This window comes from Oncorhynchus clarkii, chromosome 29 (genome assembly GCF_045791955.1).
Source record: "Oncorhynchus clarkii lewisi isolate Uvic-CL-2024 chromosome 29, UVic_Ocla_1.0, whole genome shotgun sequence".
Lineage (NCBI taxonomy): Eukaryota > Metazoa > Chordata > Actinopteri > Salmoniformes > Salmonidae > Oncorhynchus > Oncorhynchus clarkii.
The window spans coordinates 13,218,744-13,245,496 of NC_092175.1; the positions used below are offsets into that span (position 1 = coordinate 13,218,744).

Below are 26,753 nucleotides of genomic sequence, written 5' to 3' on the forward strand. Positions count from 1 at the left end.
CAGACAGCCAGTACCTGTAGTGTGTACTTAACCATAATCCCCTCTCTGTCTGCCTGTCTGTCTGACACTACCTGTAGTATACACTTTTCCATAAACCACCCTCTCTGTCTGTCTGCGAAATGATGTTGCTGTAAACAGCTCTTTGTGGTTGACTGAGAGGGTAACTAGAGGGAATACTATCACACGGTCTTGAACCCCCCGAACCATAAATACCCTGACACACTGTATTGACGATGAACTTAGCTATTGCCAATTACGCCAAGTGTCAGTACACTGAAGAGGATTATATCATTGACACACATTGCCTTTACCTGGTCCTGTTCTTGGTCTATAGCAGGATATTGAGAAGGGTGTGGTCATGTCACCAACCCTGGTTAGCTACTAGGGATGTGCATCTTTCCCTTTCAAGACGATTCAATACGTATCTTGATACATGGGCTCCGATACGATACAGGAACGATACGGTTTAAAAAACAAGGTGAACCCCGAAAGCCAGATGGAGATGGGTAAATTAGACGTGCATTTGGTCTTTATATTACTGTAGCATAGACTATGCCCCAGCAAATGTAAGCCTACCTGTCACAAGAAAAAAAGTTACCATGATGAGATGAGGGGTTGACATGCATTGTGAAGTGTGCTCCGTACTGAGATGGGCGGTCTGTCCCCACCCTGAGCGTTGATTCGTCATTCAGTGGCCGTAGAGAAGCCAGATTTAGACATCACATATAATTGAACAGTTCCATTTCACGCCATCCTGTTCATCTACATCATTTATTAGATTTGACCGGTTTCACACATGTATTTATCCCAGGAAAAGGGAGAGGTTTTGAGCGATAAATCCCAGTAACCAGGTTCCCGCCACACAACCTTAGTATGGGCAACGTGCCATCGCATCACAACACACGCAGACGCCTATCCTACAAGTCTACAGCACAAAAAATGTTAACTTTGAGGATTTTCCGAACTCTGTTTTGCCCTCTGGCTAATTCCCCTTAATCCTGTTGATTTTGGCAAACAGTGTGAAGCCGCCCACCTGAGAGTTGTGTGCAACAGCAACAAAGCCCCGTTTTTTTGTATTGATAATACCAGTTGGTAGATTTCGGAGTTGAATGGCATAATGTTCTGTACGGCGTTAACAAACACTCCGTTGTAAAAGTCAGGCCCTAAAAGTCAGACAGAAGGGCACACGCGATCTAGCACGCATGTACACACACACACGCTGCAGACATCAGAGGGACAAAAGGTTGCGTGCGTGCGTGCGTGCGTGTTTGTTTGTTTTTGTTTTATTTTGTTTTGTTTTGTTTAGGGGAGCTGATATGCTCTAGTCTAGTGAAAATTTCCCTTATGTCTGTATGGTCTGTCAGGGAGTCCTAACAGTCTGGTGTACCATACACAGGACTGAAAATATAACTCTGTATTCCCCTTGTCTTGTCAGGAACATGTGATATTTGTTTACACTCTGTGATTTATTCCCTCTGTTTATTTTGAGCAGTTATGCAGTATGACTTTGTATATGAGCATCTCCGAATGGAACAGGACAAAGTTGTCATAGAAATGAAATCCATATAATAAACTGCAACAATGGAAAACTGTATTTATAGAGCACAAAGTGATTAGCCATGGATTAAAAGCTTACTTAAAAAAAAAAACTTTACCACTGCAAATTATTTCACAATTATTTTGTGAACTATGTAAAGCAACTCTTAAAGGGGCAATCCGAAGCTGAAACAATAACACCGGGGCATCCCCACCCCTGTTTTGGTAAAAAGCTGAGGGATGTGATTGGAGAAATGTAAGCACTCTCAAATTCATGAACAGAGCTAGGGATGCAAGGACTGATCATCTATGATATCAAAATGATAGTTTTAACTGTGTTTTGAGGCTAGACAGTGGTTTGTGACATTAACTTTAATTCTAAACATTGGCGTAAACAAGATTCTATTTTGGGTTCTAATGGGTGTACGACAGTTGAACTAAGCTCATGGGGCATTTATCAATGGGAACATATCATTAATTAATCAGTCAAAAAATGGATGTTGCAACTGCAGATTGACCCCTTTAAGCCCTCTTTGGTGTGTGAGAGTGTTTCTTAGGTGTCAGTAAGTCAGTTAGTCTTTGGAGCTTATTAATGGCTTCCGTAGGAAACTCTCGTCCTTCAGAAATAGCCTGGTGATTGACATCTTCACATCCTCTTTGTGACATCGACTCTACAGGAGTTGCACAATCTTTCCCTCTCCTATTCATAGAAGTGACAGCAGATGTCAATACAACTCTTATCTATTCTCACAAATCTACTTGTGACGAAATGCCTCTCGGGTGTCAGCTTATCGGCTTCTCCAACTTAAAAAAAAAAGAAGAAAAAGGACGTTCTCTGAAGCGACGTCTCTCTATGTATACACCAAGTTATTTGTGTTGCATTTTACGGCCTTTCTTAACGCAATCCCGGTTAACCCAAAACTATGCGTAACATGAGAGATTTAAAAATATGACTCATTAGTCACACACACCTGGTGACAAGTAGACATAACCCCTTTTCTTAGAAGGAAGTCATTTCCTGAAACACACATGCACACAGAACATTTCTGTCAGTCTATCAGGTGTGTGATTGCCTTCCCTTACGCTAAGCATTCCATCAGCTCTGGCTTAGTGAGTGTCTCATTCTGGAAGCCCTGCTCCTAGGAAGTAGGGAGATCTGTAGGGAGGTCAGAGGAGAGTGAGCTAAGCATACACGTATTTACCGTAACATTTATTTACGGGTCATGCACATGTTGTGACTGGTATTTTATTTCTGTCTGAATTCCCGTCTTTATATAATGAGTTATGATGTGATGACGTACAGATGGGAGCTGCCAGTGAGCACACTACAACATGCCCGCCAATAGTAGTGATCAGTAATATTACTGACACAGGCCTACCTCAGACCAGGGGTTTAAAGTTATCCGTCACGGCGACAGATTTCCGTCATATGGGTGACATGAGAGGTTTTGAGTAAGAATGACTGATTATTTTGGGTGAACCCCCCCCCCCACTCCAGGACACACTTGAATGTCTAAAACTACTGTAGATAAAGTATGTAGAAATGAAAATAGACATTTTGTACAGTATTTTTGAATAACTGTCCTTTTTCTTGCCCGAAATTGATTGTGACAAATGAATCGGTCATAAAACAATCTGTGCAACCCTCGATTTCAAAATTTCAATATGGCCCTTCAATATGACTTAAATTTCAGTCATGAGATTTTGTTGTTGTTGCTTTAACCACTGAGCCTCAGACCCTCATGTGATATTTCGCTCTTCTTTGCTCCCTCTCTTTCTCTCTCCACCTGCTCTCTCGCTCTCTCGCTCTTTTCCTCCCCATCCAGTCTCCGCAGCAGCAGAGAGGATCAGGTTCATCCTGGGTGAGGAGGATGACGGACCCCCGCCCCCTCAGCTCTTTACTGAGTTGGACGAACTGCTGGCCGTCGATGGACAGGAGATGGAGTGGAAGGAGACAGCCAGGTGAGCGGTCATCTATACACATGAATATGGTGTACCGTACACACACACTGACTCTTTCCTTTAGTTGGAGAGTTGGTCAGTAAATCACTCAGTCACTCATGTGCGTCAGTTCAAATGTCATGGCTTTACACATTTAACTTGGGCCATCAAGGCTTAGTAATGTTAACCCCTTGTCAACAACACACACCCAGCTATGGTATATTGCAGTATCGGGTGTGTGTATAGATGTAGGGGAGTGTTCGTGTGTGTGTACATGAATTAGGGCTGGGAATTGCCAGGGACCTCACGATACTATATTAACACGATATTTAGGTGCAATTCCATACTGCGCTTGTATTGCAATTTGATGTTAGGAAGGTGTTCTTAATGTTTTGTACACTCAGTGTATGTCTGCTGCAGAGAGAGCACAAGAAAATTAGTTTTCATCAGTCATGAAAATAAAAAAGCTGAAAATATTTTGGCTCACATTTGAAGATGGAGAACAAGCTATAGGAAGACAAATTGTTTTCTTGCAGGTACAGCTGACTAGCGCTAACGCTCCCCAACAAATTATATATTTTTGTATTATTTTGTATTTTTTTAGTGACACTTGGAGTCAAAGCATCAATATATTATCGTTCAAAATAATTTTGCGATATGTAACGGTATACATCCCCCCCATCACTAACATGAATTCCTGCACAGGAGAATAGTGTGTCCTCCAGTGAACTCCTTGCCCACTCTTATCTGGATGAACAACACTGCACTGTCCCCTCAGCGAACCCAGAACACAACCTCTGTTACCTACCATGTGATCTTCTTTCTGGACAGGTGGCTTTCTGACAGCGCCTCAGTGTTGATTTCGGATACATTATGCCTTTTGCAGATGTAGGATTTCAATTGGATCACTCTTTTGTTGCTGTCATTTTTCTGCAAAGCAGGAAATGCAAACTTGTAGTGTATTTGAGTTTTAAAAAGGCTTCTAAAGGTTATCATTTCCACTTTGACATTTCAGACTTGATTTGCCCTAATGGAAAATGTCAAACCCTAAAAAATTGTCCATTAATTATAATAATTCACATTTCCTGTTGCTGCAGGATTATTTTCCTGAACTGTGCAAACTGGCTCAAATTAAGATCCTACATATGTAGATGATTTAAGATTAAGCGGACGGATGGGGGGGGGGGGGGGTCTGATCCAACATCAGTATTAGTACTCTGATGCGCTTAATACATATAAAGTTTTGACCCTAAGGGCCCTGGTCAAAAGTAGTGCACTAAATAGGGAATAGAGTGCCACTTAGGAAAACAAGCACAGTAATGAAATAGAAATGAACCAGTTCCTGGTTGGCTCAAAGTGACAGACGGGCAGACGAACAGACGGACGGACGGAAACAGTAATAGCATTGCAGGTGGAAGACAATGGACATTATCTTTAGGGAAACAAATGTCTGCTTTATACACCTCTGAGTTTCAGTAGTAGGCTTATCTATTATCATACAGCCACACACTGATACTCACACCCTATCATTTTCTCGCTCCCCCCTCTCCACCTCTCTCGCCCCCACCCTCTCTCTCTCTCTCTTGCCCCCACCCTCTCTCTCTCTCTGTCTCTCTGTTTCCTCCCTTTCTTTCTCACCTTACCACTCACTGACAGAGACATGTACACACATACTGAAAGATACGTGCTCCTTTACCCATTCACTTAAAACCTCCAATAAACCCCTGCTGTAATACTTGAATTGAGTGCCTTGAGTGTCTTAGCCCTAGTTCAAACAATGCTCTATCGCCACTCTGAACAGAAAAAAATGCCACTCTTTGGAAGAGCGTGGGTAGAGTGCCGTCTGAAACAGTGCGCCTCGTCGGACATTTGACGATAGTTCGGCAGCCTCTGACTCTCTTTTGGTGCGGTGCAGGTGAAGCACGCCTCTGTTTCATGCAGCGAGCCAGAGCAGTTCTTCCACTGTCGGGAGAAATGGTCATGCATATTAATATATGATAATGCAAATAAAGGTTGCTTTCTACCACACCCACAACGGAAGCACAGTCATGATCTCAGATTTTCAGTTGAGGCTAAGGCTCATGGTTAGCGTCGTTTTTGGTGTTCTTTGAAACCAGAAAAGACGGTTAAAACATGGCTTTTCAACACAGCGGTTGAAACAGTCATAACCGATGGGCAATACATCAGCGTACAAATTGAATGTTTACGTTGCACAGTAGGCATAATATCGCTATCTCTAACAGATCTCATGGCCTATTATAGGGATGAGGAGACTCTTCCTGATTCCTTAGTAAAAGGGAGTTATGAAATCTGAAGACACGTTACATTAACTGGGACATTAAACCAATCATTCACAGTTTCAAACATTAACTTCAGCAATGCACGCACAGGTGTGTGAATCATCTTTATTTGTATTTTTAGTGCAATAAACTTGGTTTCTTTAAAACAAGAGGTCGGTGTTATGCCTGAATTTGACACAAAACCAACGAGGAAGTCTGCAACGGTTGTATGAAACCAATCAGTATGTCAAGCAAAGCTCTCAACCATGCCAGCCCACTCTTAATTTCTATTCAGTTCGCCTCGCCATATGTCCGGTGTCTGAATTGTGCGTTAGAAGATTTCAGTCCACCCCCAAACTCCCTGTGGGTTCCAGCTCCCTGTCCCTCTCCCCCCCTTCCCTCATCCCTGCCTCCCCATTAGAGGGAAAGTAAATCCCTAAGGCTGTAAGTGTCCCAGGGGTCCCCTACCCCTCCCTCCCTCCCTCCTCTCCCCTCCGGGGGCCTGAATGGAGGTGAGTCAGGGGGACCGAGGTTAGATGAGGCCCGGTGGAGCATGAGTTATGACCATAGGGACACTCTATCCTCCTAGGAAACCCCATCCCCTCACCCTCTCCTGGACCAGGTGAATAGCTCTTTGTTATGGAGAAATGTGAAGAATTCTAAAGGGATGAACCTCTCCCCCTCAAGGTTCTGACTGCCACAGAGGGTGTGTGTGGTCCTTGTCTTAGTTCAGAGGCTGTTATTTTAAGATGCTTTGATGTGTACGGTTACAGTGGTTCTACCTTTAAAAGTTTTGGAGCTTACGCCGCAACCGTTTGGTAGATGGTGACAGATTGTGGTAAATTGCGCCATTCTGGCAACAATGGCTGCCACTTAAATGACGTGCCATAGAATTCTGCGGCACCCCGCAAACTGTGCTGCAGTACGCCGCAACTTTTCAAGGAAGAACCACGACTTGGCAATGGAAAGAACCACGTTCAGCATGTAAATGTATAGTTTTTGTATTGGGTCGTCCCGCATCCCCTGCTATTTTCCGTGAACAGTGATGAAAGCATGACATAGAGGTCAGTAACTTAAACATTGTTTTGTAACTTTAAAAAAAGAACTGTCCTTGTCTCCTTTTGTCTTCGGCACGTTTTTGGCTGTGAAATGATATGAAAGACTTTGTTGGGATTATAACTTACCTTGCAGAACCTGCACCTCCGTAATGATTTAAGGATTTTTTAAATCAAACTTAACCAAGGTTATTCCCTTCTGTTTGTCTCTATCTATTTATTTCTGTGTCTCTCTCTCTCTCCTCTCTCTCTCTCTTTCCTCTCTCTCTCTCTCTCACCCCATACCCTCTCTTTCTCTGTGTCTTAATCTATTTCTCTCTAGGTGGATAAAGTTTGAGGAGAAGGTGGAAAAGGGAGGCGAGCGTTGGAGTAAGCCCCACGTGGCCACCCTGTCCCTTCACAGTCTGTTTGAGCTAAAGACCTGTATCGAGAAAGGCACCATCCTGCTGGACCTGGAGGCCTCCACTCTACCACAGGTGGTTGGTAAGACAACTACACTTCACATAAGCCCCGGCATCTCACTGCACCAGACACGCAAAATCATCAGTCAGTGTGTCTGACTGTACAGTGCTTTTACAATTGGGACATTGCAAAACAGTGTTCTTTGAAACCTAGTGTCCTCAATATTGACATGCTCTTCATTCCCCTTTGCCCCTCTCTGCCCCCCCCCCCCCCCCCCCCTCTCTCAGAGTTGATCACTGACAGCCAGATCGAGATTGGTCAGCTGAAGGCCGAGCTGAAGGATCAAGTCATGTACACGTTGCTACGAAAACATCGTCACCAGACCAAGAAGTCCAACCTGCGCTCTCTTGCCGACATCGGCAAGACAGTGTCCAGTGCAAGCAGGCTGTTTTCCAACCAAGACCAGAATGGTAATGCAGAGGCCAGTTTGTTGCAGTCTTTATTTTTTTGTCCTTACCTCCTCCTACCTACCTTATTCCAATCACATCTACAATGATACATGTTTTACCTCTGGTGGACTTTAACATCAATTCTATAGGATATGGTGTAGTGTATGTTCAACATTATGGGCCATCATTTGATTGCATTAAAGATGTTATAGCTACATACAGTTGAATTCACAAGTTTACATATACCTTAGCCAAATCCATTTAAACGCAGCTTTTCACAATTCCTGACATTAAATCCTAGTAAAAATATTAGGATCACCACTTTATTTTAAGAATGTGAAATGTCAGAATAATAGTAGAGAGAATTATTTATTTAAGCTATTGTTTCTTTCATCACATTCCCAGTTGGTCAGAAGTTTACATACACTCAATTAGTATTTGGTAGCATTGCCTTCGGGTAGCCTTTCACAAGTTTCCCACAAAAAGTAGGGTTAATTTTGGCCCATTCCACCTGACAGAACTGGTGTAACTGAGTCAGGTTTGTAGGCCTCCTTGCTCGCAAACACTTTCCGTTTCTCCCACAAAATTTCCATAGGATTGAGGTCAGGGCTTTGTGATGTCCACTCCAATACCTTGACTTTGTTGTCCTTAAACCATTTTGCCACAACTTTGGAAGTATGCTTGGGGTCATATCCATTTAGAAGACCCATTTGCGTCCAAGCTTTAACTTCCTGACTGATGTCTTGAGATATTGCTTCAATATATCCACATAGTTTTCCTCCCTCATGATGACATCTATTTTGTGAAGTGCATCAGTCCCTCCTGCAGCAAAGCACTCCCACAACATGATGCTGCCACCCCTGTGCTACATGGTTGGGATGGTGTTCTTTGGCTTGCAAGCCTCCCCTTTTTCCTCCAAACATAACGATGGTCATAATGGCCAAACAGTTCTATTTTTGTTTCATCAGACCAGAGGACATTTCTCCAAATAGTATGATCTTTGTCCCCATGTGCAGTTGCAAACAGTAGTCTGGCTTTTTTATGACGGTTTTGGAGCAGTGGCTTCTTCCTTGCTGAGCGGCCTTTCAAGTTTTGTCGATATAGGACTCGTTTTACTGTGGATATAGATACTTCTGTACCCGTTTCCTCCAGCATCTTCACAAGGTCCTTTGCTGTTGTTCTGGGATTGATTTGCACTTTTCACACCAAAGTACATTCATTTCTAGGAGACAGAAAGCGTCTCCTTCCTGAGTGGTATGACGGCTGCGTGGTCCCATGGTGTTTATACTTGCGTACTATTGTTTGTACAGATGAACGTGGTACCTTCAGGCATATGGAAATTGCTCCCAAGGATGAACCAGACTTGTGGAGGTCTACTATTTTTTTTCTGAGGTCTTGTCGGATTTCTTTTGATTTTCCCATGATGTCAAGCAAAGAGGCACTACCCCCAATTGACTCAAATTATGTCAATTAGCCTATCAGAAGCTTCTAAAGCCGCGACATCATTTTCTGCAGTTTTCCAAGCTGTTTATAGGCAAAGTCAACTTAGCATATGTTAACTTCTGACCCACTGGAATTGTGACACAGTGAATTATAAGTGAAATAATCTGTCTGTAAACAATTGTTGGAAGAATTACTAGTGTCATGCACAAAGTAGATGTCCTAACCGACTTGCCAAAACAATAGTTTGTTAACAAGAAATTTAGAGTTTTTGAAAAACAAGTTTTAATGACTCCAACCTATGTGTATGTTAACTTCCGACTTCAGCTGTATATCTAGGTGGCTATAGACTGAACTATTAACCATGTGAATGTGCCTGGCAAGATTATTGTAACCCTGAGTGTTGATGCTTGTTTTTTTTTCTTCTAAATACTATCTCCGAAATGGATTCAGACTTTACAGCATCTGATTTAATTATTTATCAAAACCGTAACTGCGTGGATAGCCACTCACAGTAATATGGTACTGCACTTTGAAGTGTGTGAGATTGTTCTTGTTCTCTTTAACCTCTAACTGCGCGCTTTATTCTCCTTAGCAGACTAACATTCTCTACACTGGCTTTGTAGGAAAAGTCTAAGTTCTTGTCTTTTCTCTTCTTTTCACTTCTTTCCTTTCCCTGTCTCCCTTCACTCATTTACGCTCTCTCTCTGGATGCTCTGTCTGCACTAAAGCACGCAGTCCCCATGAACACCCCCAGCCCTTCCCCCACTCCCACCCCCAGTCCCAGTCCCAATTTGTGCCTTATGCAACCCCGCTCGGCTCTGAGGAACCGATAGAGGAGGTCCAAAGGAGCTCCAGCATGCAATACATCAGTAAGTCAAGTTATAATGCATTTATTACACATGGGATACCTTATTACGTCAGGTTATAACACATATGGCACAAGACTTGCCTGTGTAAGTCAGGCTATAATACATTATGACCAGGGGTTGGAACCAAAGTTATTTTCCTATTGTTTCATTCTAAACAGAACCACTTATTTTTGTTCCACTGTTCCGACTAGCAAAATAAAGTTCTGAACTTGAAGCGCTGGGCAGCTTGTTAGGTGGATAACAAGCTTGTGTGTGCAGAGCGGTACCAGAGTTAAAAAAAAACATATTTTTGTAGTTATTAAATCCAATGTGAAATGTAATAACTATGCCTATAGTGTCCTTAAAAAAACGTGAATTAATAACAAATCTCTATCATCTAAATCAAGTTTGTAACGTCAGTACAGTAGCCATTCTTCAGTTGTGGGGATGGGCAGGTAGCTTAAACACACACAGGCAAAGATGATCAGCTTGCTGCCAGCCACTGGAATAAGTTTCGATTTACAGTGTGAGGGCTTTGCATAGGCGCTTTTGTTGCGTTTTGTTGTGGGACTAGGAAAAAATGCCTGTAACGTAAAAGTAATATTATTAACTGGTTCCCATGTTTTTAAAATAACGGATCTGTTCGGAAACAGTATGGATAACTTTCGTTCCAGGTTCCGTTTCTGTTCCTTACAAAATGTCATTATTTTCCGGTTTTCAGTTCTGTTCCCTGAACCGGTTTCAACCCCTGACTATAACGTTATAATGCATTATAACATACCCTTGTGTGGGATACTTTTGTAAGTCGGGTTACAAAACAATAAAACACTCTAAAACATGGACATTTTTCAGTAAGTCAGGTTATAATGCATTACAACACTCTAGTGTGGGATACCTGTGTAAGTCAGGTTATAATAGTCATATAACATTAGTCTATAACAGGTCATAACACCTACCTTGACAATAGTATATGTGCTAATTTGCGATCCAAAATCATATTGCTGATAATAGCATTGATGACTGAAAACAATACTCTCATGGGAAATCACAATCAGTCCACCATTTTTGGAGGATTTTTTTTATACGACTGCATCAAACAGCATCCAAGTCAGTCTGTCATGCCAAGGGAACTAGTAAACAACCAACTAGCTAATGTAGGCCCTACTTGACTTTTGAACAACTTTGTCAGGTTAACAGAACTGCAATGCAAAGCCAGCCTTCTCACTGAGTCTGGCTATCTCTCCCACTCGCCCACCAAATCCACCATAGACTACAAACAAGACTGTCCGTGCCCTCTCTCTGCTTTGAGGGCACGGACACACTGTCCGAGTGTCCGTGCCCTCTCTCTGCTTTGCCGTGTCAGTGAGTGACCAGTTGGCATCAGATCAGAGACGAACAGGGCACGGCAGTGGGAGATTTCAGTCAGAAGATCTGATCCACTGCAGCTGGCATCGGCCCTAAAGCTTAACTAAGCCCTGGCAGCCTTCCCGATTTTTATATTAGGCCTTCTGAAGTTTCTGTTCCTATTTTCTTCTGTTTCTCTTCATCTCCTTCTCTGAGATCAGTCTAATCTAACTGGGCCTTTGTCTTTTCTGTGACTTGTGCTTTACCTTTCATCTCAGTGACTTTGTTGGACCCCAGGGTTGTGTTCATTAGACACCAAACGGAAGAAAACTGCCTGAAACAGGGAGGGACTACCTGGTCCAATAAACACTCACCTCCACTTCAGAAAGCTATAAAAACCATTTGACTGTTTTGGGCGCTAATGAACACGGTGACCCCTCTCAGTCCTGGTCTTTGAACTCTTACCTCTGACCCCACAGGTAGCCCAGCCACGACCCATCGGAACCTGACCTCTAACAGCCTCAACGACTTCTCTGACCAACCAGATCGAGACCAGGTGAGGATATTATTGTGTGTGTGCGCGCGTCTGTTTGGGCACTCTAAATTTCAACTCCTGCTCTAACACTATGCAAGGTCAAAGATTGGGCACAGCGTGTGTGGTTGTATGTGATGGAGTGTGTTCCTAGGGGTGTGTGGCCTTGCTCGACTGATAAAGCCGATGAGCCCTGACACTCTCTCTTAAGTGTTTAGTGCCAATGTTGCTACTCCTCCTGAAGCCTGCTGAAACCAGTACACAGACACAGTAACTAACTCCGGGAATTACACTGACAACAGTAGCTCGTTTGTCAAATAGCTCTGGCTTTTGATAAAAAAAACCAAGGCCTTGCTTAGTTGATCATCTCCTCACCCGAGGTCTCTGGATGTTTAGTTTTTTTTAAACATTTCACTGGGACTAAGTAGTACGTCAGTGTCCCACTTAGGCCTTAATTTGAATTTAGCGGCATATTGACCTAAAGGGAAGGGCTGGTATTCACCTGGCCTGTTATTCTGTATACAGTTGCACAGAGGTGAATATTTTCTTCTGTTGCTACTGTGTTACATTCTCATTACATATCATTATTAGAGACTTGTTCAAGTGTATAACCAATGAACAGAAAGGACTTCATTATGTGTCCTTTTTCAGACGGCTTGTGAGTTAGTGAGTCACAGAGTGATAAAAACGCTTTAATCTGTTTCTACAGACGCGACGAGCTGCAATGTTGCCACATAAATCAGCATGCAATGCCAATGTGCCAGGGACGAGTTGTACTGTGCGGCCCCATTTAATTCATGGAACTATGTACAATTTTGGAGCATGTGAAATGTCCATTGTTACAGTACCTTTGCTGCTCTTCTCATTCTTCTCTGATAAGGACAGTCGTTTCAAGCACCGTGTCTTTTGAATGGAGGTCAATGTGGGTCAAGGCTAGGATTTCATTTCTTTCTTTCTCTTTTTCCATCTCTATCTTTGTTTCTCATGCTCTCTCCTCTTGCTCTTTGTTCAACTCTCTCTCTCTCCCCTTTCTCTTTATCTCTTGTCCCCCCCCTCTCTCTTAATCTCCCTTTATCTTCCCCCCCTCACCATCTGTAGCTGAGGAATAAGTTTATGAAGAAGCTTCCTCGTGATGCCGAGGCATCTAACGTCCTGGTCGGAGAGGTGGACTTCCTGGACACGCCCTTCGTGGCGTTCGTCCGTCTGCAGCAGGCTGTCATGTTGGGAGCTCTGACAGAGGTCCCCGTCCCTACCAGGTAACCTAATGACCTCTGACACCAACTACAATCACAATCACACCAGAACTAAACAAACCCACCAAATATACCACATATCTCATAGCCTGTAGAGCAGGCCTGGGCAATTCCAGTCCTCGGGGGGGCTGATTGGTGTCATACTTTTGCCCCAGCCCCAGCTAACACACCTGACTCCAATAATCGAATAATCATGATCTTCAGTTAAAAATGTAATTTGTTTAAATCAGGGGTGTTTGCTAGGGATGGGGCAAAGGTGTGACACCAATCAGGCCCCCACGAAGATTGGAATTGCCCAGGCCTGCTGTAGAGGATGATTGGTACTGTATTTATAGAGTTTAACCACTAGTGACCACTGTTTCACCCAATTTTGGCTTTTTGTTAACTGTCTATTTCTGAATATCCTTCTACTTTTTTCTCCGTTTCCTTTCAGGTTTTTATTCGTGCTGCTGGGGCCCAAAGGAAAAGCCAATTCTTACCATGAGATCGGACGCGCTATCGCCACCCTCATGTCTGATGAGGTACGTGACCACTGTGTCCAGCCCGCTTATATTGTATATTTACCAAGGAGTTGATACTGTCCAGTCTTCCTGGAGTTCAAGGGACTTGGTCCGTGTGACTGTATATTTTGTTTGTTAATCTGAGTGTGAGTCTATTGCTGCGCTGCTATGTTTGCCCTATGTTTAGTGAATGTCTGGCCAGCTGTAGTATTAAGAGATTAACATAGGCAGAAAGAGGACTCCAGGCCACATATAGCACCCAGGTGGCATATGTCTCAACACGGTGTAGTCTAGGAAACTAAGATGTCATGTCTTACACAAGGCTTTCTGGATCCTACAGTTGTAATTATGAAATTGGCAAGGCTTACAAGGTTGATCTGGGATTGAAGTCATGGTACGGTTAGAGTTGATTTTAGCCTTATACTTCCACATTTTATTTTTTAACGTTTTTTTATTTCACCTTTATTTAACCAGGTCGGCCAGTTGAGAACAAGTTCTCATTTACAACTGCAACCTGGCCAAGATAAAGCAAAGCATTGCGACAAAAACAGAGTTACACATGGGATAAACAAAGTACAGTCAATAACACAATTGAAAAATCTATATACAGTGTGTGCAAATGGAGTAAGGAGGTAAGGCAATAAATAGGCCAATAGTGGCGAAGTAATTACAATTTAGCAAATAAACACTGGAGTGATATATGTGCAGATGATGATGTGACAGAAGAAATATTGCTGTGCAAAAGAGCAAAAAAAGTAAATAAAAACAATATGAGGATGAGGTAGGTAATTGGATGGGCTATTTACAGATGGGCTGTGTACAGCTGCAGCGATCGGTAAGCTGCTCAGATAGCTGATGCTTAAAGTTAGTGAGGGAGATATGAGTCTCCAACTTCAGCGATTTTTACAATTCGTTCCAGTCATTGGCAGCAGAGAACTGGAAGGAGCGGTGGCCAAAGTGGGTGTTGGCTTTAGGGATGACCAATGAGATATACCTGCTGGAGTGCGTGCTACGGGTCGGTGTTATGGTGACCAGTGAGCTGAGATAAGGCGGAGCTTTAACTAGCAAAGACGAGTCGTGGAACGAATATGTAGTGAGGGCCAGCCGACGTGAGCATACATGTCGCAGTGGTGGGTGGTATATGGAATTGATCTTGCGAGATTACATACGATCAGGTCCATAATTATTGGCACCCTTGATAAAGGTGAGCAAAAAATATGGTATAAAATAAAGAATACAATACTGTGCTGTATTGTATGATTATTTTTTTGCAAATGTTTTGCTCATCTTTATCAAGGATGCCAATAATTATGGACCTGACTGTTTATAGTTAAATAAAGGTTAAATAAATAAATACAATATTTATAATTTATTATCCGTGTAGCAAATCATATATGTAAGCTTGTGAGATCAGTGTGGTAGTACAAGGCTAGGTTGACCCTCATGCCTATTGACAAGACATTATGACAAGACAATCGTAAAAAGGAGCAGCCGCGTACTGTACGACAGCTGTATCGTTTAGTGTTATTGCAGGGAAATGCCATATTCTCTGACTATTGTCTCCCAGCCTCATAGTAGGATATAAGGTGTTATAAAGACCAGCACTGCTCCTGCTTTAGAGTTTCTGTGATTGTAATCTCTCATGATTGTCACCATATTCTTATCCTGTGTTGGTGGATATCAGAGTTCTTATTTTACACTCCTCCTAACCTCTCCTGCACTGCCCACACAGACCCACAAAATGTTTACAAACACTCCTCTCCCTCCGATTACCCATATTGCACCTGACTCTCATATTCCCCACACCCCCTTTTTTCCCAAGTTACAGTTTAACTAAAACCTCAGTCCCATAGAGATCTTTATCTGACTGTGGCTCTGATGCTGCTTTTTGACTGTAACACCAGTGTTTCACTTAGTGTATACTGTACCAGGCAAGTTATACTAGGGGAGTTGTGTTTACCTAGCTAGGGCTGACAGTGAGGACTTGTGAAGAGCAGAATCGACAACCCCCGCACAATCAAAACAGTTGCTTTCTGAGAAGCTGTTAAAGCTGAAAGTACCAGTGGCCTGGCTTTGGCCCCAAGTGAGAGCTGGTCCGCCGGAGCCGTGGCCCAGTGAGACACGGGTGCCGGCCCATGTAGATGGAAACGAAAAGGGCTGAGCCTTTTGGGTTAAACACCTGGTTAAATCCTGTATGGAGTGATCTGCCCTGGCCTGGCCTGAGGGGCTCAATACTCTGTGCCTGAGATTTACAGAGATACTCTCAGTGCAATAAGAGGTCCTGGTGGTCCTCTGTAGCTCAGTTGGTAGAGCATGGTGCTTGCAACGGCAGAATAGTAAGTTCGCAACCCTGTACGTAAAATGTATGCATGCATGACTGTAAGTTGCTTTGGATAAAAGTGTCTGCTAATTGGCATATATGTATACTATTATTAAGAGATTATGGCTTAAATAGATTGGATACGGTAAGTCTTTACATAGAAATAGATGATAATGATTAGGATCCAATTACTCAGGTCACAATATGAGGAAGAGGCAAGTGTGAAACAAGAAATGTTTGGTTGTGTGCCGCTGTTGATGTTAATATGATTCCTCATCGGTTGTGTTGTGGTCAGGTGTTCCATGACATTGCCTACAAGGCCAAGGACAGACAGGACCTGCTGGCGGGCATCGAGGAGTTCCTGGATGAGGTCATTGTCCTACCCCCAGGGGAGTGGGACCCCGACATCAGGATAGAACCCCCCAAATCCCTGCCCTCATCTGACAAGAGGTACAGCCCTGTCCCACACACCTCTGGTCCTAGAAGGGTTAAACAATTCTGTAAATGTTCCTAGTTCCAGGAAATTACTTAAATTGCGCATGTTTCTTTTTAAAAGTGACCCGGACTATTCCCTCTCTTTCCTCCAAACTTGGTACTCATGGTGGACCACAAACAATCAGATGTGTGTCGGAGAGTGATGTCTGTGGGTTAACCTACTGTGTCTGTCTGTATAGGAAGAACCAGTATAATGCTGGGGGTGGAGGGGATGGGCCCCAGATGAATGGGGACACACCGGGACATGACGGGGGTCAGGGAGGAGGGGGACATGGACATGTCGGAGAAGAGCTCATGAACACTGGGAAGTAAGGATGACACTGCTCATTACTACTAGCCTAAACCATATGATATGGTGTAGTCTTGAATAACAGAGCAGTCTTCAACTGTCAATACAGAGCTGTCTTCAACTGCCAATACCAACATGCCGTACATTGATAGAATGTCACTCAGCAAGGGCCTCAACTCTCACTGAAATCAGAATGCAAAACTATTTACTTTTACACTGTAACTCCACGCATGTTTACTCCGGAATTCCAGGAAATTACACCTCATGTGTGTGGCCAAAGCAAGACACTATTTACCATTGCCTTTTAGTTACGCTTTGTGCCAGACACTGATTTGTGATGAGACAGCATCTTTAGTTATCTCGTAAACCAGACCGATTCAGTAGCTACGCTGACCAAAACAGAATGGGGATCGTAGCGATCCGTCTCCTTTTACGAGGCTACGTTTTTAAATCATTTGCCAATAACAAAGAGTTTGTGGCATAAATGTAACATTTTACTGTCACATTTTCATTGTTAAGGTTTTGCGGCGGCCTCATTCTGGACATCAAGCGGAAGCTGCCTTTTTTCGCCAGTGATTTCTACGACGCCATTCACATCCAGTCGCTGTCAGCCATCTTATTCATCTACCTGGGCACCGTAACCAATGCAATCACCTTCGGAGGGTTGCTAGGGGACGCTACGGAAAACATGCAGGTGAGCCCCACCTGTTTATGTCTTTGTGAAACAGAATCAGTTGAAATATTTATTATATATATTTTTTGCATAGGTATAACTGGATTTAAGCATTGGCAAATACTATATTAATAATTTGTAATGAGGGACAGGATATTGACCTGTGACCTCAACAGGGCCCTAGTTGTAGCATATAACTGGGACTCCTTGAGCATTTGCCATGACTGTACTATGACAACTTCTAAATCTAAATTGCTTTACATCTCCTTATAGCTCATCTTGTAATGTAGGCTATAATATAATTAACCTGACCTGGGACACAGCGCCCCACCCTACTTGTGCAGTTGCCACTAACTGTGTGTTAAGGGCATATGCCAAGACAGGTGTGTGTATATTGCTGGCTAGGATGATCTGGTTTACTGTAGATATGCAGACGGCTTGTTGACTGTTAGAGTATGAAGTGGGAGAGTTGGGGAGAGTACAACTACACACACGCACACACACACAACCCCCCCCCCCCCCCCACCACCACTACCACCACACACACAGCACGCTGCATCAGTCGTAGCTGAGTAAACGTAACTCCGTATACTGAACATCTCAATGGAGTTCAGCTGCAATGAGTTTTGGCGGAGTGCATCGCCGACTATATCAAGTCGGTATCTGTCGATACTTGTTAAAATGTTTTTAAAAAATTATGCGTACCTTGTACCTATGTTTGGACTGTATAGCTATGTTGTTTGCTTTGGGTGCTGTAGTTTTGGATAAAAATAGCATTTTATACAACCTCTGCCAAGGAAGCTGTTTGTAGCAGCCCCTTTATTGCACGGCAGATTTTTTTATAGAATACAATTTTTTTTTAATAAAAAAACTACGGATCCCAACTTCTATCGTATCGTATACTCCATTGGGAAACAGTGGATTACACGGCCCAATATAATTAAGTTATTAACAAAAACAATGGATTGCAGAACCCCCAAAAAATAACATAGTTATATAGTACAAACATATGTATGCATTCAAGAATGCACATTTTTGCAAGTATCGACTGATGCTGACTTGATGTAGTCTAAGTGACAACTCAACTGTATTGAGATGTATATGGGGTTGAGTTTACTCAGCTACGTCAGTCGAGGCAGGCATGCGTGAGCCGAGGAGAGCTGGTCTCAGGGGATTTGGCTCCACTAGAAATAACTAAAGATCCAGATTACTCAGCTAGCCTCGTCACTGCCCCATCTCCTCCGTCCTCCCCCAACCTCACTCCACTGTGTGGGAGGAGGGGAAGGGAATCCCTCTCCTGACCTCTGACCTTTCCAAGAAGCCATAGCTATCCAAGCATTGGTGCACAGCGTTCCAGGCAGCGTAGCTCTGATCCTGCATCCCATCTGTCCGTTGGCTCCTACCCAGGCCTGGTGATGGTGTGTAAAATACAGCTAGTATAAACACACGATGGCACAATGTGAACTTGAACAGGGCTGTCTGTCCTGATTGACCTGTATAACAGCTCTTTGTATGTCTGGAGCTGTGTGATGGGGGAAATAAAGCAAACACTGAATCGGCAGATTGATATCATGATGTCGAAAGCTTAAAATCAAAAGAAATTACATTTGTCACATGCTTCATAAACAACAGGTGAAGACTGTGAAACGCTTACCAAAAATGTAGAGAGAAAAAAAGATGATTAATATGAAAAATAATAACACTAGGAATAAATACACAATGAGTAACGATAACTTGGATATACATTGCCTTTGGAAAGTTTTCAGGCCCCTTGACTCTTTCCACATTTAGTTACTTTACAGCCTTATTCTAAAATGGATTAAAAATATATATATTTTTTGCAATCTACACACAATATCCCATAATGACAAAGCGAAAACAGGTTTTTAGATTTTTTTGCTAATTTATTAAACCTAAAAAAACAAATACCTTATTTACATAAGTATTCAGATCCTTTGCTATGAGACTTGAAATTGAGCTCAGGTGCATCCTGTTTCCATTCATCATCAATGGTGACTTTAATTAAAACTGAGCAATCGGGGGAGAAGGGCCTTGGTCCGAGATATGACCAAGAAACTGATGGTCACTCTGACAGAGCTCTAGAGTTCTTCTGTGGAGATGGGAGAACCTTCTAGAAGGACAACCATTTCTGCAGCATTCCACCAATCAGGCCTTAATGATAGTGGCCAGACAGAAGCCTCTCCTGAGTTAAAAACTATTTGATACATTATAGCCTTATTGTAAAATGTGGAAAAAGTCAAGTCGTCTGAATACTTTCCTAATGCACTGAATACACAGGGTACCAGTACAGAGTCGATGTGCAGGGGTACACGGTCATTGCGGTAGATATAGGGATAAAGTGACTAGGCAACAGGATAGATAATAAATGGTAGTAGCAGCATTGTTTTATTTTGATTTCACCTTTTATTTAACCAGGTAGACTAGTTGAGAACAAGTTCTCATTTACAACTGCGACCTGGCCAAGATAAAGCAAAGCAGTTCGACACATACAACAACACAGAGTTACACATGGAATAAACAACATACAGTCAATAATACAATAGAAAAAGTCTACATACCGTGTGCAAATGAGGTAGGATAAGAGAGGTAAGGCAATAAATAGGCCCTAGTGGTGAAATAATTATAATATAGCAATTAAATACTGGAGTGATAGATGTGCAGAAGATGAATGTGCAAGTAGAGATACTGGGCTGCAAAGGAGCAAAATAAATAAAGTAAATAACAATATGGGGATGAGATAGTTGGATGGGCTATGTACAGGTGCAGTGATCTGTGAGCTGCTCTGACAGATGGTGCTTAAAGTTAGTGAGTGAGATATGAGTCCCCAGCTTCAGTGATTTTTGCAGTTCGTTCCAGTCATTGGCAGCAGAGAACTGGAAGGAACGGCGGCCAAAGGAGGAATTGGCTTTGGGGGTGTCCAGTGAAATATACCTGCTGGAGAGCGTTCTAGGGGTGGGTGCTGCTATGGTGACCAGTGAGCTGAGATAAGGCGAGGCTTTACCTAGCAAAGACTTATAGCCGAATATTCTGGCGCCGAATATGATGCGAGGGCCAGCCAACGAGAGCATACAGGTCACAGAGGTGAGTAGTATATGGGGCTTTGGTGACAAAATGGATGACACTGTGATAGACTGCATCCAATTTGTTGGGTAGAGTGTTGGAGGCTATTTTATAAATGACATCGCCGAAGTCTAAGATCAGTAGGATGGTCAGTTTTACGAGGGTATGTTTGGTAGCATGAGTGAAGGACGCTTTGTTGCGAAATAGGAAGACGATCCTAGATTTAATTTTGGATTGCAGATGCTTAATGTGAGTCTGGAAGTAGAATTTACAGTCTAACCAGACACCTAGGTAGTTGCCCACATATTCTAAGTCAGAACCGTCCAGAGTAGTGATGCTGGACGGGCGGGCAGGTGTGGGCAGCGATCGGTTGAAGAACATGCATTTAGTTTTACTAGCATTTAAGAGCAGTTGGAGGCCATGGAAGGAGAGTTGTATGGCATTGAAGCTCGTCTGGAGGTTAGTTAACACAGTGTCCAAAGAAGGGCCAGAAGTATACAGAATGGTGCCGTCTGCATAGAGGTGGATCAGAGAATCACCAGCAGCAAGAGCGAAATCATTGATGTATACAGAGAAGAGAGTCGGCCTGAGAATTGAACCCTGTGGCACCCTCATATAGAGACTGCCAGAGGTCCGGACAACAGGCCTTCTGATTTGACACACTGAACTCTATCTGAGAAGTAGTTGGTGAACCAGGCGAGGCAGTCAGTTTGAGAAACCAAGGCTGTTGAGTCTGCCTATAAGAATGTGGTGATTGACAGAGTCGAAAGCCTTGGCCAGGTCGATGCATACAGCTGCACAGTATTGTCTCTTATCGATGGCGGCCATCTTGGCTCTCATTGTATGTGATGAGTCAAAAGAGTTAGTGCAAAAAGGGTCAATGCAGATAATCCAGGTAACTAACTGTTGGTTAACTATTTAACTAACTATTTAGCAGTCTTATGGTTTGGAGATAGATGTTCAGGGTCCTGTTGGTTCCAAACTTGGTGCATTGGTACCGCTTTCCGTGTGGTAGCAGAGAGTGGTAACAGTCTATGATATGGATGGCTGGAGTATTTGACAATTTGTAGGGCCTTCCTCTGACACTGCCTGGTATAGAGGTCCTGGATTGCAGGGAACTCGGCACTAGTGATGTACTGGGCTGTACACACTACCCTCTGTAGTGTCTTGCGGTCGCATGCCAAGCAGTTGCCATGCCAAGAGTTGATGCAGCTAGTCAAGATGCTCTCATTGGTGTAGCTGTTTAACTTTTTGAGGGTCTGAGGGCCATGCCAAATCTTTTCAGCATCCTGAGGGGAAGAGGCATTGTTGTGCCTTCTTCACAACAGTGTGTGTGTGTGTGGACAATGATAAATCCTTAGTGATGTGGTCACGGAGGAACTTGAAACTCTCAACCCGTTCCACTACAGCCCCTTTGATGCAGAGTGAGACGTGCTCAGCTCTCCTTTTCCTGTAGTCCACAATCAGCTCAGGGAGGTGTTCAGTCTCAGGGTCCTGAGCTTAGTGATGAGCTTGGAGGGGACTACGGTGCCTTCAGAAACTATTCACACCCCTGATCTTCTTCCACATTTTGTTGTGTTACAGCTGAATTAAACATTTATTAAATTGAGATTTTTTTGGTCACTGGCCTACACACAGTACCCCATAATGTTAAAGTGGAATTTATGTTTTAAGCAATGTTTACAAATTAATTAAAAAGGAAAAGCTGAAATGTTTTGTGTCAAAAAGTATTTGTTATTGCAAACCTAAATGAGTTCAGGAGTAAAAATGTGCTTAACAAGTCACATAATATGGATGGATGGATCATCAAAAGTGTGGTTATTCTGCAAAACTAACCTAATTGGCAGAGTGAAAATTTGGAAGCCAGTAAAGAATAACAATATTCCAAACATGCATCTTGTTTGCAACACGTCACTAAAGTAATACTGCAAAAAAATGTGGCAAAGCAATTCACTTTTTCTCCTAAATACAATACAATACAATACATTACTGAGTCCCACTCGTCATATTTTCAAGCGTAGTGGTGGCTGCATCATGTTATGGGTATTCTCGTAATCGTCAAGGACTGGGGAGTTTTTCACAATAAAAAAAAGAAAAGGAATGGAACTAAGCACAGGAAAAATCCTTCAGAAAAACCTGGTTCAAACAGCGTTCCCCTGGGAGACTGGGAGTTGAATTCACCTTTCAGCTGGACAATAACCTAAAACACAAGGCCACATCTACACTGGAGTTGCTTACCAAGAAGACAGTGAAAGTTCCTGAGTGGAGGTGTTACAGTTTTGACTTAAATCTACTTGAAAATATATGCCAAGACCTGAAAATGGTTGTATAGCAATGATCTACAACCAATTTGACAGAGCTTGAAGAATTTTGAAAAAAATATTGGGTAAATGTTACACAATTCAGGTGTGGAAAGCTCTTAGAGACCCAGAAATACCACAGCTGTAATCGCTGCCAAAGGTGCTTTTACAAAGTAAAATAGTTCTGTTTTTCATTTCCAATAAATTAGCTAAAGAAACCTAAAACATGCTTTAACTTTGTCAATATGTGTGTAGATGCTTGAGAAAAATAACGACTATTTAATCCATTTTGAATCCAGGCTGAAACACAGCAAAATGTGGAATAAGTTGGTTGAAGGTTGTCAGAGGTTGAAAATGTCAGTGAAAACACTTGCCTGCTCTGAGTATGCGTCCTGGTAATTTGTCTCACCCCACGGCCTTGTGAATTTGAACCTGTTTAAAGGCCTTACTTACATTTGTTGCGGAGAGCGAGATCATACAGTCATCCAGAACAGCTGGTGCGCTCATGTATGGTTCAGTGTTGCTTGCCTAGAAATGAGCATAGAAGGAATTTAGCTCATCTGGTAGGCTCGTGTCACTGGGCAGCTCACGGCTGGGTTTCCCTTTTATAATATGTGATAGTTTACAAGCCATGCCACATTGGAGCGTCACTGCCGGCAAAGTAGAATTCGATCTTAGTCCTGTATTGACATTTTGACTATTTGATGGCATGTCGGCGATACCGGGATTTCTTATAAGCATCTAGATTAGTGTCCCTCTCCTTGAAAGCTGCAGCTCTAGCCTTTAACTCAGTGTCGATGTTTGCCTGTAATCCATGGCTTCTGGTTTGGATATGTATGTACTGTCACTGTGGGGACGACATTGTCGATGCACTAATTAATGAAGCTGGTGACTGATGTGGTAAATGTTATCGGATGAATCCCGAACATATTCCAGTCCGTGCTAGCAAAACAGTCCTGTAGCTTCATTGGACCACTACCCTATTGAGCATGTAACTGGTACTTCCCGTTTTGAGTTTTTGCTTGTCAGCAGGAATCAGGAGGATGAGTTATGGTCAGATTTGCCAAATGGAGGACGAGGGAGAGCTTTGTATGTGTTTCTTTGTGTGGAGTTAAGGTGATCTAGAGTTGTTTTCCCTTATTGTTACACAGGTGACATGCTGGTAAAAATGAGGTTAGACTTTTCCCTGCATTAAAATCACCAGGCACTAGGAGCGCCACCTCTGGATGTGCATTATCTTGTTTGCTTATGGCCCTGTACATCTCATCCTGAATTTAATTTTGCTATCGATCTCTCCATGCGTCAGTCTGAACCTCCTATCCTAGAAGTCGTTTGGGCTGATGTCCCAATTACATGATTCAGGATCTGTGTAGGCCGGCTCTAGTCCCAGAAACCAAATGGGTTGAGCCAATCAGAACGTTTTGAATGTGTTCACATTTGAGAAGTCGTCAGGGAAAGGCAAATCCAGACGCATTGTAGAGAAGAAACAGTGAGTGTGGCTTTAGGCCGGAGCGATGCGGATGGGTAACCGGGCAAGCCAAGTGTGACCAGAGCTTTGCTCTCTTGTTTTTTTGTGAGTAGGGTACGAGAACAGTAGTTTGGAACCAAATCCTGCCTTCGGCCCTCCACCAATCACTCTCCTGTCCAGTCCCACTCGGTTTAAACATATCTGACAGTGGTTTGGATTTTGCCACTCTCGCTGTTTACTCTGTGTTCTTGACCTAGGACCTTTAACTAACTCCACCCGGAGACTAATCTTTCTCTGGATTTGGGACAAACGTCTCCATCTGCCTCTTTTTTTTCTATCTCTGTCTGTTTGTGTGTTTCTTTGACTCACCAGCCCCTCTGTGTCCCTCTCCTGTCCTCCAGGGTGTGTTGGAAAGTTTCCTGGGCACGGCAGTGACAGGGGCCATATTCTGTCTGCTGGCTGGCCAGCCTCTCACCATCCTCAGCAGCACCGGTCCTGTACTGGTGTTTGAAAGGCTCCTCTTCAACTTCAGCAAGTAAGTGTCACCCTCTCTATTTTTCTTGCATTATGAGTACCACAGATATTGATACTCCGTCGGGGAGGCTTTCAAGAGTAGGTTCCTCCAGGTTGTTAACGCTGTGGCTCCCATTATGCAAGTTAGAGTAAAGCAGAGAGCCAACCCTTCGTTTAATCATGAAATCCTTGAAGCCATTGAATGAAGGAACAAGGCCTTCCTATTATTTAAAGGGCTCAGGAATGAGGCTCAGAAGATTGTGGGAGCCAAGAGGGGGTACTATACTGACTACATTGCAGAAAACAAAAATAACCCCAAAAAGCTGTCAAAATCATTAAAGGAATTAAGATGTAGTAACTCGGCCACAAACAAATCCACTAGACTGGGAACTAATGAATTCAACTCATATTTTACCTCAGTAAGTAAGTTGGCAACTTTACCCACCACCAGTCGTTTGTTTCTCTCTCTCATATTTAAATGACCTCCTATGACTGTGGAAATATGTCTGAGAGAATTCAATAGAAGTAAAACAAATTAGCAACAATAATGGCCCTAGGGATGTCTTACTTTGCGCCAGTATTTGTTTTCAGAGCTGGACTGTTGTTGTGAGGATTACCAGTGGTATGTGGTCCTGGCTCAAGGGTACTGTGGTGCCCACTAAAAACCCAAACCCCAATCTAATTCACCATGGGAATGTGTTTAGTTCTCCTTCTGGCAAAAGCTGCATATTGCTTTTCTATTTATACAGGTTCTGTGTATCCTTCAATATAAAACAAGTAAAACTAAAATACAAATAATACACACGATAGACATAAACAATATGAAATTCATCTCCAGTCAGAGGTTGGCCACATTGTTTTGGGCTCAAGTTTTTGTATCTATCTGATTCTCTGGAACAAACAGTCCTTAGATTTATTCACAATAACAAACAAACTGCCTGCGGTCCCGTTGCCAGGCCGATTGTCCTTTCATTTCCCGCTGCGTCCTGCTCGCTACTTCCTATTTCCTCCACTAAATGGGGTCATGTGACCCCGGTCTAGACCTGCTCCCACACGGGCCAGACCAGACCAGAATTCTCGTTCTCTCTTTTTTCCCTCCTCCTTGCCATGCCAGAGAGAAGGCCATCTTCTAGCATTACATTACAGAGAACACTGGAGTGGTTATGTTCCGTTATGAATAATTCACATTCATTCAATGTCATAACGTGAATGGAGACTATCAAAGCTGAGGTGACGGCACCATGTTTCCACGGCTCGGGTCTGAGTTGAAGCCGCCATGCCCTTCCACTGTTTTCACGACTGGGTTCACTGACTCCTGAGTGGTGTTGTTTGCAGGCCTTACAGCCTCTGTCCATCTTTATGTCTGTCTCTGATACACACAAAATACACATACTGTACATGCTGTGCAAGCATCGATTTGGGATAGGAATGGCCAAGTGACTTAGAAGGGACTTCCTTTTTTAGATAAAGGTTAATATATTAATATGCTACCATCTCTCCCACCTGTCCCTCTACAGAGACATTGACTTCCTGGAGTTCTGGTTGTGGATTGGCCTACTCTTACATTAACTAACCATGGTTGTACCATCACTCTCTCTCTCCCTCCAGAGACAATGACTTTGACTACCTGGAATTCCGGCTGTGGATCGGCCTGTGGTCAGCTTTCTTTTGCCTGGTGCTGGTTGCCACAGACGCCAGCTTCCTGGTCCAGTACTTCACGCGCTTCACGGAGGAGGGCTTTTCATCCCTCATCTCCTTCATCTTCATCTATGATGCCTTCAAGAAGATGCTGAAGCTGGCCCACTACAACCCCATCAATGCTGACTACGACCCTAACTACGTCACAACGTACGACTGCCGCTGCATGCCCCTACCGGACGACGGTATGCTGATCAGCACTGTGCTCACAGCTCATTGGCTGTTGTGTGGTTTAAACCAATCAGATCAGAATGTGCTAATGATGATGATCCAGGTGACAACAAGGGTGTACCAAAGAGGGTTTGACCCATTTTATATATAATCCCTTTCTGGT

General features: G+C 43.1%; 1 protein-coding gene across 7 annotated transcripts in view; it reads left to right on the forward strand.

Annotated features, from left to right (window-relative positions):
• The window catches only part of LOC139387804 (electrogenic sodium bicarbonate cotransporter 1-like), a 65,711-nt gene that overhangs the window by 22,326 nt on the left and 16,632 nt on the right, over nt 1-26,753 (forward strand). For 4 of the 7 annotated variants that reach the window (XM_071134034.1, XM_071134032.1, XM_071134035.1 and 1 more), the window contains exons 4-15: nt 3,363-3,498; nt 7,134-7,294; nt 7,501-7,683; nt 9,834-9,974; nt 11,777-11,853; nt 12,928-13,085; nt 13,516-13,603; nt 16,198-16,352; nt 16,577-16,705; nt 17,206-17,380; nt 24,610-24,743; nt 26,330-26,604. In XM_071134034.1, the coding sequence (XP_070990135.1) occupies nt 3,363-3,498; nt 7,134-7,294; nt 7,501-7,683; nt 9,834-9,974; nt 11,777-11,853; nt 12,928-13,085; nt 13,516-13,603; nt 16,198-16,352; nt 16,577-16,705; nt 17,206-17,380; nt 24,610-24,743; nt 26,330-26,604 (1,812 nt within the window). The remainder of the gene's footprint in view (nt 1-3,362; nt 3,499-7,133; nt 7,295-7,500; nt 7,684-9,833; nt 9,975-11,776; nt 11,854-12,927; nt 13,086-13,515; nt 13,604-16,197; nt 16,353-16,576; nt 16,706-17,205; nt 17,381-24,609; nt 24,744-26,329; nt 26,605-26,753) is intronic. The other 3 variants (XM_071134039.1, XM_071134038.1, XM_071134037.1) reach the window with 1 other exon arrangement.